The sequence below is a fragment of the Heterodontus francisci genome, chromosome 36 (assembly GCF_036365525.1).
Source record: "Heterodontus francisci isolate sHetFra1 chromosome 36, sHetFra1.hap1, whole genome shotgun sequence".
In the NCBI taxonomy this organism is placed as follows: Eukaryota; Metazoa; Chordata; class Chondrichthyes; order Heterodontiformes; family Heterodontidae; genus Heterodontus; species Heterodontus francisci.
In genome coordinates, this window is record NC_090406.1 from 185,567 (window position 1) to 198,569 (window position 13,003).

Here is a 13,003-nt window from a genome sequence, read left to right on the forward strand (position 1 = left end):
ACTATGTTGAGGGAGGCAGTCTAATCTAAATGGTACCTTGTTGAGGGAGGCAGTCTAATCTAAATGGTACTATGTTGAGAGAGGCAGTCTAATCTAAATGGTACTATGTTGAGAGAGGCAGTCTAATCTAAATGGTACTATGTTGAGGGAGGCAGTCTAATCTAAATGGTACGATGTTGAGAGAGGCAGTCTAATCTAAATGGTACTATGTTGAGAGAGGCAGTCTAATCTAAATGGTACTATGTTGAGAGAGGCAGTCTAATCTAAATGGTACTATGTTGAGAGAGGCAGTCTAATCTAAATGGTACTATGTTGAGAGAGGCAGTCTAATCTAAATGGTACTATGTTGAGAGAGGCAGTCTAATCTAAATGGTACTATGTTGAGAGAGGCAGTCTAATCTAAATGGTACTATGTTGAGGGAGGCAGTCTAATCTAAATGGTACGATGTTGAGAGAGGCAGTCTAATCTAAATGGTACTATGTTGAGAGAGGCAGTCTAATCTAAATGGTACTATGTTGAGAGAGGCAGTCTAATCTAAATGGTACTATGTTGAGGGAGGCAGTCTAATCTAAATGGTACTATGTTGAGAGAGGCAGTCTAATCTAAATGGTACTATGTTGAGAGAGGCAGTCTAATCTAAATGGTACCTTGTTGAGGGAGGCAGTCTAATCTAAATGGTACTATGTTGAGGGAGGCAGTCTAATCTAAATGGTACTATGTTGAGGGAGGCAGTCTAATCTAAATGGTACTATGTTGAGAGAGGCAGTCTAATCTAAATGGTACTATGTTGAGAGAGGCAGTCTAATCTAAATGGTACTATGTTGAGAGAGGCAGTCTAATCTAAATGGTACTATGTTGAGAGAGGCAGTCTAATCTAAATGGTACTATGTTGAGAGAGGCAGTCTAATCTAAATGGTACTATGTTGAGAGAGGCAGTCTAATCTAAATGGTACTATGTTGAGGGAGGCAGTCTAATCTAAACGGTACTATGTTGAGAGAGGCAGTCTAATCTAAATGGTACTATGTTGAGAGAGGCAGTCTAATCTAAATGGTACTATGTTGAGAGAGGCAGTCTAATCTAAATGGTACTATGTTGAGAGAGGCAGTCTAATCTAAATGGTACTATGTTGAGAGAGGCAGTCTAATCTAAATGGTACTATGTTGAGGGAGGCAGTCTAATCTAAATGGTACTATGTTGAGAGAGGCAGTCTAATCTAAATGGTACTATGTTGAGAGAGGCAGTCTAATCTAAATGGTACCTTGTTGAGGGAGGCAGTCTAATCTAAATGGTACTATGTTGAGAGAGGCAGTCTAATCTAAATGGTACTATGTTGAGAGAGGCAGTCTAATCTAAATGGTACGATGTTGAGAGAGGCAGTCTAATCTAAATGGTACTATGTTGAGAGAGGCAGTCTAATCTAAATGGTACTATGTTGAGGGAGGCAGTCTAATCTAAATGGTACTATGTTGAGGGAGGCAGTCTAATCTAAATGGTACTATGTTGAGGGAGGCAGTCTAATCTAAATGGTACGATGTTGAGAGAGGCAGTCTAATCTAAATGGTACGATGTTGAGAGAGGCAGTCTAATCTAAATGGTACTATGTTGAGAGAGGCAGTCTAATCTAAATGGTACGATGTTGAGAGAGGCAGTCTAATCTAAATGGTACTATGTTGAGGGAGGCAGTCTAATCTAAATGGTACGATGTTGAGAGAGGCAGTCTAATCTAAATGGTACGATGTTGAGAGAGGCAGTCTAATCTAAATGGTACTATGTTGAGAGAGGCAGTCTAATCTAAATGGTACGATGTTGAGAGAGGCAGTCTAATCTAAATGGTACTATGTTGAGAGAGGCAGTCTAATCTAAATGGTACGATGTTGAGAGAGGCAGTCTAATCTAAATGGTACTATGTTGAGAGAGGCAGTCTAATCTAAATGGTACTATGTTGAGGGAGGCAGTCTAATCTAAATGGTACTATGTTGAGAGAGGCAGTCTAATCTAAATGGTACGATGTTGAGAGAGGCAGTCTAATCTAAATGGTACTATGTTGAGAGAGGCAGTCTAATCTAAATGGTACTATGTTGAGGGAGGCAGTCTAATCTAAATGGTACTATGTTGAGAGAGGCAGTCTAATCTAAATGGTACTATGTTGAGAGAGGCAGTCTAATCTAAATGGTACTATGTTGAGGGAGGCAGTCTAATCTAAATGGTACTATGTTGAGGGAGGCAGTCTAATCTAAATGGTACGATGTTGAGAGAGGCAGTCTAATCTAAATGGTACTATGTTGAGAGAGGCAGTCTAATCTAAATGGTACTATGTTGAGAGAGGCAGTCTAATCTAAATGGTACTATGTTGAGAGAGGCAGTCTAATCTAAATGGTACGATGTTGAGGGAGGCAGTCTAATTTAAATGGTACTATGTTGAGAGAGGCAGTCTAATCTAAATGGTACCTTGTTGAGGGAGGCAGTCTAATCTAAATGGTACTATGTTGAGAGAGGCAGTCTAATCTAAATGGTACTATGTTGAGGGAGGCAGTCTAATCTAAATGGTACGATGTTGAGGGAGGCAGTCTAATCTAAATGGTACGATGTTGAGAGAGGCAGTCTAATCTAAATGGTACGATGTTGAGAGAGGCAGTCTAATCTAAATGGTACTATGTTGAGAGAGGCAGTCTAATCTAAATGGTACGATGTTGAGAGAGGCAGTCTAATTTAAATGGTACTATGTTGAGAGAGGCAGTCTAATCTAAATGGTACCTTGTTGAGGGAGGCAGTCTAATCTAAATGGTACTATGTTGAGAGAGGCAGTCTAATCTAAATGGTACTATGTTGAGAGAGGCAGTCTAATCTAAATGGTACTATGTTGAGGGAGGCAGTCTAATCTAAATGGTACGATGTTGAGGGAGGCAGTCTAATCTAAATGGTACGATGTTGAGAGAGGCAGTCTAATCTAAATGGTACTATGTTGAGAGAGGCAGTCTAATCTAAATGGTACGATGTTGAGGGAGGCAGTCTAATTTAAATGGTACTATGTTGAGAGAGGCAGTCTAATCTAAATGGTACCTTGTTGAGGGAGGCAGTCTAATCTAAATGGTACTATGTTGAGAGAGGCAGTCTAATTTAAATGGTACTATGTTGAGAGAGGCAGTCTAATCTAAATGGTACCTTGTTGAGAGAGGCAGTCTAATCTAAATGGTACTATGTTGAGGGAGGCAGTCTAATCTAAATGGTACGATGTTGAGGGAGGCAGTCTAATCTAAATGGTACTATGTTGAGAGAGGCAGTCTAATCTAAATGGTACTATGTTGAGAGAGGCAGTCTAATCTAAATGGTACTATGTTGAGGGAGGCAGTCTAATCTAAATGGTACGATGTTGAGGGAGGCAGTCTAATCTAAATGGTACGATGTTGAGAGAGGCAGTCTAATCTAAATGGTACTATGTTGAGAGAGGCAGTCTAATCTAAATGGTACGATGTTGAGGGAGGCAGTCTAATTTAAATGGTACTATGTTGAGAGAGGCAGTCTAATCTAAATGGTACCTTGTTGAGGGAGGCAGTCTAATCTAAATGGTACTATGTTGAGAGAGGCAGTCTAATCTAAATGGTACTATGTTGAGGGAGGCAGTCTAATCTAAATGGTACGATGTTGAGGGAGGCAGTCTAATTTAAATGGTACTATGTTGAGAGAGGCAGTCTAATCTAAATGGTACGATGTTGAGGGAGGCAGTCTAATCTAAATGGTACTATGTTGAGGGAGGCAGTCTAATCTAAATGGTACTATGTTGAGGGAGGCCGTCTAATCTAAATGGTACTATGTTGAGGGAGGCAGTCTAATCTAAACGGTACTATGTTGAGAGAGGCAGTCTAATCTAAATGGTACTATGTTGAGAGAGGCAGTCTAATCTAAATGGTACTATGTTGAGGGAGGCAGTCTAATCTAAACGGTACTATGTTGAGAGAGGCCGTCTAATCTAAATGGTACTATGTTGAGAGAGGCAGTCTAATCTAAATGGTACTATGTTGAGGGAGGCAGTCTAATCTAAATGGTACTATGTTGAGGGAGGCAGTCTAATCTAAATGGTACTATGTTGAGGGAGGCAGTCTAATCTAAACGGTACTATGTTGAGAGAGGCAGTCTAATCTAAATGGTACTATGTTGAGGGAGGCAGTCTAATCTAAACGGTACTATGTTGAGAGAGGCAGTCTAATCTAAATGGTACTATGTTGAGGGAGGCCGTCTAATCTAAATGGTACTATGTTGAGAGAGGCAGTCTAATCTAAATGGTACGATGTTGAGAGAGGCAGTCTAATCTAAATGGTACTATGTTGAGGGAGGCCGTCTAATCTAAATGGTACTATGTTGAGAGAGGCAGTCTAATCTAAATGGTACTATGTTGAGGGAGGCAGTCTAATCTAAACGGTACTATGTTGAGAGAGGCAGTCTAATCTAAATGGTACTATGTTGAGGGAGGCAGTCTAATCTAAATGGTACTATGTTGAGAGAGGCAGTCTAATCTAAACGGTACTATGTTGAGGGAGGCCGTCTAATCTAAATGGTACTATGTTGAGGGAGGCAGTCTAATCTAAACGGTACTATGTTGAGAGAGGCAGTCTAATCTAAATGGTACTATGTTGAGGGAGGCAGTCTAATCTAAATGGTACTATGTTGAGGGAGGCAGTCTAATCTAAATGGTACTATGTTGAGAGAGGCAGTCTAATCTAAATGGTACGATGTTGAGAGAGGCAGTCTAATCTAAATGGTACTATGTTGAGAGAGGCAGTCTAATCTAAATGGTACTATGTTGAGGGAGGCCGTCTAATCTAAATGGTACTATGTTGAGGGAGGCAGTCTAATCTAAATGGTACTATGTTGAGGGAGGCAGTCTAATCTAAACGGTACTATGTTGAGGGAGGCAGTCTAATCTAAATGGTACTATGTTGAGGGAGGCAGTCTAATCTAAATGGTACTATGTTGAGGGAGGCAGTCTAATCTAAATGGTACTATGTTGAGGGAGGCAGTCTAATCTAAATGGTACTATGTTGAGGGAGGCAGTCTAATCTAAACGGTACTATGTTGAGAGAGGCAGTCTAATCTAAATGGTACTATGTTGAGGGAGGCAGTCTAATCTAAATGGTACTATGTTGAGGGAGGCAGTCTAATCTAAATGGTACTATGTTGAGAGAGGCAGTCTAATCTAAATGGTACTATGTTGAGGGAGGCAGTCTAATCTAAATGGTACTATGTTGAGAGAGGCAGTCTAATCTAAATGGTACGATGTTGAGAGAGGCAGTCTAATCTAAATGGTACTATGTTGAGAGAGGCAGTCTAATCTAAATGGTACTATGTTGAGGGAGGCCGTCTAATCTAAATGGTACTATGTTGAGGGAGGCAGTCTAATCTAAACGGTACTATGTTGAGAGAGGCAGTCTAATCTAAATGGTACTATGTTGAGGGAGGCAGTCTAATCTAAATGGTACTATGTTGAGGGAGGCAGTCTAATCTAAATGGTACTATGTTGAGAGAGGCAGTCTAATCTAAATGGTACGATGTTGAGAGAGGCAGTCTAATCTAAATGGTACTATGTTGAGAGAGGCAGTCTAATCTAAATGGTACTATGTTGAGAGAGGCAGTCTAATCTAAATGGTACTATGTTGAGAGAGGCAGTCTAATCTAAATGGTACGATGTTGAGAGAGGCAGTCTAATCTAAATGGTACTATGTTGAGAGAGGCAGTCTAATCTAAATGGTACTATGTTGAGAGAGGCAGTCTAATCTAAATGGTACTATGTTGAGGGAGGCAGTCTAATCTAAATGGTACGATGTTGAGAGAGGCAGTCTAATCTAAATGGTACTATGTTGAGAGAGGCAGTCTAATCTAAATGGTACTATGTTGAGAGAGGCAGTCTAATCTAAATGGTACTATGTTGAGAGAGGCAGTCTAATCTAAATGGTACTATGTTGAGGGAGGCAGTCTAATCTAAATGGTACGATGTTGAGAGAGGCAGTCTAATCTAAATGGTACTATGTTGAGAGAGGCAGTCTAATCTAAATGGTACTATGTTGAGGGAGGCCGTCTAATCTAAATGGTACTATGTTGAGAGAGGCAGTCTAATCTAAATGGTACTATGTTGAGGGAGGCAGTCTAATCTAAACGGTACTATGTTGAGAGAGGCAGTCTAATCTAAATGGTACTATGTTGAGGGAGGCAGTCTAATCTAAATGGTACTATGTTGAGAGAGGCAGTCTAATCTAAATGGTACTATGTTGAGAGAGGCAGTCTAATCTAAATGGTACGATGTTGAGGGAGGCAGTCTAATCTAAATGGTACTATGTTGAGGGAGGCAGTCTAATCTAAATGGTACTATGTTGAGAGAGGCAGTCTAATCTAAATGGTACTATGTTGAGAGAGGCAGTCTAATCTAAATGGTACTATGTTGAGAGAGGCAGTCTAATCTAAATGGTACTATGTTGAGGGAGGCCGTCTAATCTAAATGGTACTATGTTGAGAGAGGCAGTCTAATCTAAATGGTACTATGTTGAGGGAGGCCGTCTAATCTAAATGGTACTATGTTGAGAGAGGCAGTCTAATCTAAATGGTACTATGTTGAGGGAGGCAGTCTAATCTAAATGGTACTATGTTGAGGGAGGCAGTCTAATCTAAACGGTACTATGTTGAGGGTGGTACAAGAGCAGATGGACCTGGAGGTGCTTATTCATAAATCTGAAGCTACCAGAATGAGACCAGGAACCAGGGACTTCAGTTGTGTGGACAGATTGGAGAAGCTGGGTTGTTCTCCTTAGACCTGAGTAGGTAAAGGGAAAACCTAATAGTGGTATTCCAAATTATGAAGTGCTGTGATAGAGCAAGTCAGGAAAAACTGTTCCTGAACATGTGGTTGGTAACCAGAGGACATGGATTTAAAATAATTGGCAGAAGAAGTAGAGGGGAAATAAGGAGAGATTGTTTCCTTACAGACGGTTGTTAAGATCTGGAACGCATGACCTGAAATGCGGTGAAATCAGATTTCATCAGAACTTCCAAAAATTAATCAGGTATGTACTTGAAGAGAATTAATTTGCTGGGCTATGGGGAAAAAGATCTTTCAAAGAACTGGCACAAGAATGGTGAGTCGAATGGCCTTCTCCTGTACTGTCAACTTTGATAATTCTATAACCATATGGAAATCACAAACATATGCAAGCTATTGCTAAACACAAACTGATCCCATGTATAAACTATTACCATCGTGAACTGTAACCAAACGCAAACAACAACTGCAGAATCATATGTTGCTGTGGTGGATCATTGTTTTTCAATCAATCATATGATTTTATTTTAATGGTTAGATTATTTTAGCGGCTCATTGTATATTGGAACTCTTTACTGGGAGCCACTGGGCTGCAGTTTGAATTGCTGTTGGGCTGATTGTTTTTCAGATGTTCTTGCCAGCAGTATTAATCTCATGCGTGTGCGTAGCAACAGTGTGGGGCACAGAAGCTCAACCCCAAAAGGACTGCACCCCACAACAACTCACAAAATCGAGGGTCACTTTGAAAGCACAGAGAAGAACAGGAAGGCCACTGGAAATACAGTTCCCAAATCGTCATCCATCAGTGCCCTCTCACTTATTATCACACCTGGTAAGCAGGAGTTTGAATGGATCTGAGATGTAAATTATAGGTGGAAAGTAAGAAAATTGCCTCACAACCTCATTTGCACTCCTTCAAGAAACTGAGAAAAGATTAGGGAGCAGATCTCAAGCTGCTGGTCCCTGGTAGTTTTTGGGAATGTATTGGCTCAGGGGGATCATTGGGAGTAGGGACTCTGGGACTTGCTGTTTGGAACTCTGGGTTCTGTCCTCTCCTATTGGCTCCCATTAGCCAATACCTTAAGTTTACAATTTCCATCTTTATCTTCATGTTCATCCCCGCCCTCAGCCGCATCATGTGCTCAATGTCCTCCAGCCCTATATTCCCCAAACAGCCCAGCCTTCTGATACAGATCTCTTAGACTAGGTGGCAGGGTGTGAAGTGGGCTTGTTCAAAGCAGTTAGCTAAGTGTAGATTTCTCTCAAACAATTCATTGATCAATAAGCAATTTCTGACAGATCTAAATTATTTCCTTTTTTCAGATGAGTTTGGCTCTGCGCCACTGGTTGGTCCAGTATCTCCACGGTCTCTTTCATCAAATCCTTCATCCAGAGACTCCTCACCAAGTCGTGACCACTCATTGAACATCACAAGTCTGCGGCCTCCAATAATTATTCACAGTTCTGGAAAGAAGTTTGGATTCACATTGCGAGCAATTCGAGTTTATGTGGGAGACAGTGATGTGTATACTGTGCACCATATGGTCTGGGTAAGAATAGAACTAATTAGGGTCTGGGCCAGAAAGAGACTTAGGATCTGAGTCTGATCAAGGAACATCCTCCTCTAATGCCTCTCCACTGTCATCCAGCTGGGGGATACTAAAACTAGGGACCATAACTATAAGATAGTAACTAATAAATCAAAAATCAAAAAATCACTAAGGAATGAAACCGGACAGACCACCCGGCATCAACCTAGGCACCGGAAACGACAACGGCATACCCAGCCCTGTCGACCCTGCAAAGTCATCTTTATTAACATTTGGGGGCTTGTGTCAAAGTTGGGAGAACTGTCCCACAGACTAGTCAAGCAACAGCCTGACATAGTTATACTCACGGAATCATACCTTACAGACAGTGTCTCAGATACCGCCATCACCATCCCGGGGTATTTCCTGTCCCACCGGCAGGACAGACCCACCAGAGGTGGCGGTACAGTGGTATACAGTCGGGAGAGAGTTACCCTGGGAGTCCTCAACATCGACTCCGGACTCCATGAAGTCTCATGGCATCAGGTCAAACATGGGCAAAGAAACCTCCTGCTGATTACCACCTACCGCCCTTCCTCAGCTGATGACTCAGTACTCCTCCATGTTAAACACCATTTGGAGGAAGCACTGAGGGTGGCAAAGGCACAGAATGTACTCTGGTTGGGGGACTTCAATGTCCATCACCAAGAGTGACTCAGTAGCACCACCACAGACCGAACTGGCCGAGTCCTAAAGGACATAGCTACTGGACTGGGTCTGCGGTAGGTGGTGAGGGAACCAACAAAAGGAAAAAATATACTTGATCTCGTCCTCACCAATCTGCCTGCCGGATGCATCTGTCCTTGACAGTATTGGTGGAGTGACCACAGCACAGTCCTTGTGGAGACGGATTCCTGTCTTCACATTGAGGATACTCTCCATCGTGTTGTGTGGCACTATCACCGTGCTAAATGGGATAGTATTCGAACGGATCTAGCAATGCAAAACTGGGCATCCATGAGGCACTGTGGGCCATCAGCAGCAGCCGAATTGTACTTAATCACAATCTGTAACCTCATGGCCCGGCATATCCCCCACTCTACCATTACCATCAAGCCAAGGGATCAACCCTGGTTCAATGAAGAGTGCAGGAGGGCATGCCAGGAGCAGCACCAGGCATACCTCAAAATGAGGTGTCAACCTGGTGAAGCTACAACCCAGGACTACTTACATGCCAAACAGCAAAGGCAGCATGCGATAGACAGAGCTAAGCGATCCAATAAACAACGGATCAGATCTAAGCTCTGCAGTCCTGCCACATTCATTCGTGAATGGTGGTGGACAATTAAACTAACTGGAGGAGGTGGCTCCACAAATATCCCCATCCTCAATAATGGGGGAGCCCAGCACATCAGTGCAAACGATAAGGCTGAAGCATTTGCAACAATCGTCAGCCAGAAGTGCTAAGTTGATGAACCCACTCGGCCTCCTACTACAGTCCCCAGCATCACAGATGCCAGACTTCAGCCAATTCGATTCACTCCATGTGATGTCAAGAAATGACTGAAGGCACTCGATACTACAAAGGCTATGGGCCCTGACAACATTCCGGCAATAGTACTGAAGACCTGTGCTCCAGAACTTGCCGCGCCCCTAGCCACTGTACTGTTACAACACTGGCATCTACCTGGTAATGTGGAAAATTTCCCAGATATGTCCTGTACACAAAAAGTAGGACAAGTCCAACCCAGCCAATTACCGCCTCATTAGTCCACTCACAGTAATCAGTAAAGTGATGGAAGGTGTCGTCGACAGTGCTATCAAGCGGCACTTACTTAGCAATAACCTGCTCAGTGACTCTCAGTTTGGGTTCTGCCAGGGCCATTCAGCTCCTGACCTCATTACAGCCTTGGTTCAAACATGGACAAAAGAGCTGAACTCAAGAGGTGAGGTGAGAGTGACTGCCCTTGACATCAAGGCAGCATTTGACTGAGTATGGCATCAAGGAGTCCTAGCAAAACTGGAGTCAATGGGAATCGGGGAAAATTCTCCGCTGATTGGAGTCGTTCCCAGCGCAAAGGAAGATGGTTGTGGTTGTTGGAGGTCAATTACCTCAGTCCCAGGACATCACTGTGCAAGAGTTCCTCAGGGTGGTGTCCTAGGCACAATCATCTTCAGCTGCTTCATCAATGACCTCCCTTCAATCATAAGATCAGAAAAAAGAACAAACAAAGAACAAAGAGCTGTACAGCACAGGAACAGGCCATTCGGCCCTCCAAGCCTGCGCCGATCTTGATGCCTGCCTAAACTAACACCTTCTGCACTTCTGGGGCCCATATCCCTCCATTCCCTTCCTATTCGTGTATTTGTCAAGATGTCTCTTAAACGTCGCTATCGTATCTGCTTCCACCACCTCCCCTGGCAGCAAGTTCCAGGCACTCACCACCCTCTGTGTAAAAAACTTGCCTCGCACATCCCCTCTAAATTTTGCCCCTCGCACCTTAAACCTATGTCCCCTAGTAACTGACTCTTCCACCCTGGGAAAAAGCTTCTGACAATCCACTCTGTCCATACCGCTCATAACTTTGTAAACCTCTATCATGTCGCCCCTCCACCTCCGTCGTTCCAGTGAAAACAATCTGAGTTTTTCCAACCTCTCCTCATAGCTAATGCCCTCCAGACCAGGCAACATCCTGGTAAACCTCCTCTGTACCCTCTCCAAAGCCTCCACGTCCTTCTGATAGTGTGGCGACCAGAATTGCACGCAATATTCTAAGTGTGGCCTAACTAAGGTTCTGTACAGCTGCAACATGACTTGCCAATTTTTATACTCTATGCTCCGACTGATGAAGGCAAGCATGCCGTTTGCCTTCTTGACTACCTTATCCACCTGCGTTGCCACTTTCAGTGACCTGTGGACCTGTACGCCCAGATCTCTCTGCCTGTCAATACTCCTAAAGGTTCTGCCATTTACTGTATACCTCCCACCTGCATTAGACCTTCCAAAATGCATTACCTCACATTTGTCCGGATTAAACTCCATCTGCCATTTCTCCGCCCAAGTCTCCAACCGATCTATATCCTGCTGTATCCTCTGACAATCCTCATCATTATCCGCAACTCCACCAACCTTTGTGTCGTCCGCAAACTTACTAATCAGACCAGCTACATTTTCCTCCAAATCATTTATATATTCTACAAACAGCAAAGGTCCCAGCACTGATCCCTGCGGAACACCACTAGTCACATCCCTCCATTCAGAAAAACACCCATCCACTGATACCCTCTGTCGTCTATGACCAAGCCAGTTCTGTATCCATCTTGCCAGCTCACCTCTGATCCCGTGTGACTTCACCTTTTGTACCAGTCTGCCATGCGGGACCTTGTCAAAGGCTTTACTAAAGTCCATCTCGATAACATCCACTGCCCTTCCTTCATCAATCATCTTCGTCACTTCCTCAAAAAACTCAATCCAATTAGTAAGACACGACCTCCCCTTCACAAAACCATGCTGTCTCTCACCAATAAGTTTGTTTGTTTCCAAATGGGAGTAAATCCTGTCCCGAATAATCCTCTCTAATAGTTTCCCCACCACTGACGTAAGGCTCACCGGCCTATAATTTCCTGGATTATCCTTGCCACCCTTCTTAAACAAAGGAACAACATTGGCTATTCTCCAGTCCTCTGGGACCTCACCTGTAACCAATGAGGATACAAAGATTTCTGTCAAGGCCCCAGCAATTTCCTCCCTTGCCTCCCTCAGTATTCTGGGGTAGATCCCATCAGGCCCTGGGGACTTATCTACCTTAATGCTTTGCAAGACACCCAACACCTCCTCCTTTTTGATAATGAGACTACTGAGATTATCTACACTCCCTTCCCTCGGCTCATCATCCACCAAGTCCTTCTCTTTGGTGAATACTGATGCAAAGTACTCATTTAGCACCTCGCCCATTTCCTCTGGCTCCACACGTAGATTCCCATCTCTGTCCTTGAGTGGGCCAACCCTTTCCCTGGTTACCCTCTTGCTCTTTATATGCGTATAAAAAGCCTTGGGATTTTCCTTAATCCTGTTTGCCAATGACTTTTCATGACCCCTTTTAGCCCTCCTGACTCCTTACTTAAATTCCTTCCTACTGTCTTTGTATTCCTCAAGTGCTTCATCTGTTCCTAGCCTTCCAGCCCTTACAAATTCTTCCTTTTTCTTTTTGACTAGGCTCACAATGTCCCGCGTTATCCAAGCTTCCCGAAACTTGCCAAACTTATCTTTCTTCCTCACAGGAACATGCTGGTCCTGGATTCTAATCAGCTGACATTTGAAAGACTCCCACATGTCAGATGTTGATTTACAGTGGGGATGTTCGCTAGAGGTGTGCAAAGGAAACTTGACGCGAGGCCGAATTCCGGACCTGGAAATCCGAGCCGACCCGAACCCAACACATGTCATCGGGGTCGGGTCGGGTGGCAGGCCTATACATCAGGACATGGGTAAAGCCCTGCTACCCGAACTAACCCCAACGGGGTCCGACAGCATATGTCGGGTTCGGGTCAAGTCGGGCTTCCGGGTCCAGCATTCGGACTTGAGTCGGGTTTTCTTTGCACGCCTCTAATGTTCACTGTTGATTGTACAATGTTCAGCACCATTCGCGACTCCTCAGATACTGAAG

At 43.5% G+C, this 13,003-nt stretch overlaps 1 protein-coding gene across 1 annotated transcript in view; it reads left to right on the top strand.

Annotated features, from left to right (window-relative positions):
• The window catches only part of LOC137351494 (microtubule-associated serine/threonine-protein kinase 3-like), a 307,891-nt gene that overhangs the window by 114,096 nt on the left and 180,792 nt on the right, over positions 1-13,003 (top strand). Inside the window, exons 11-12 of the mRNA XM_068015943.1 lie at positions 7,436-7,639; positions 8,131-8,357. Coding sequence (XP_067872044.1) covers positions 7,436-7,639; positions 8,131-8,357 — 431 coding nt within the window. The remainder of the gene's footprint in view (positions 1-7,435; positions 7,640-8,130; positions 8,358-13,003) is intronic.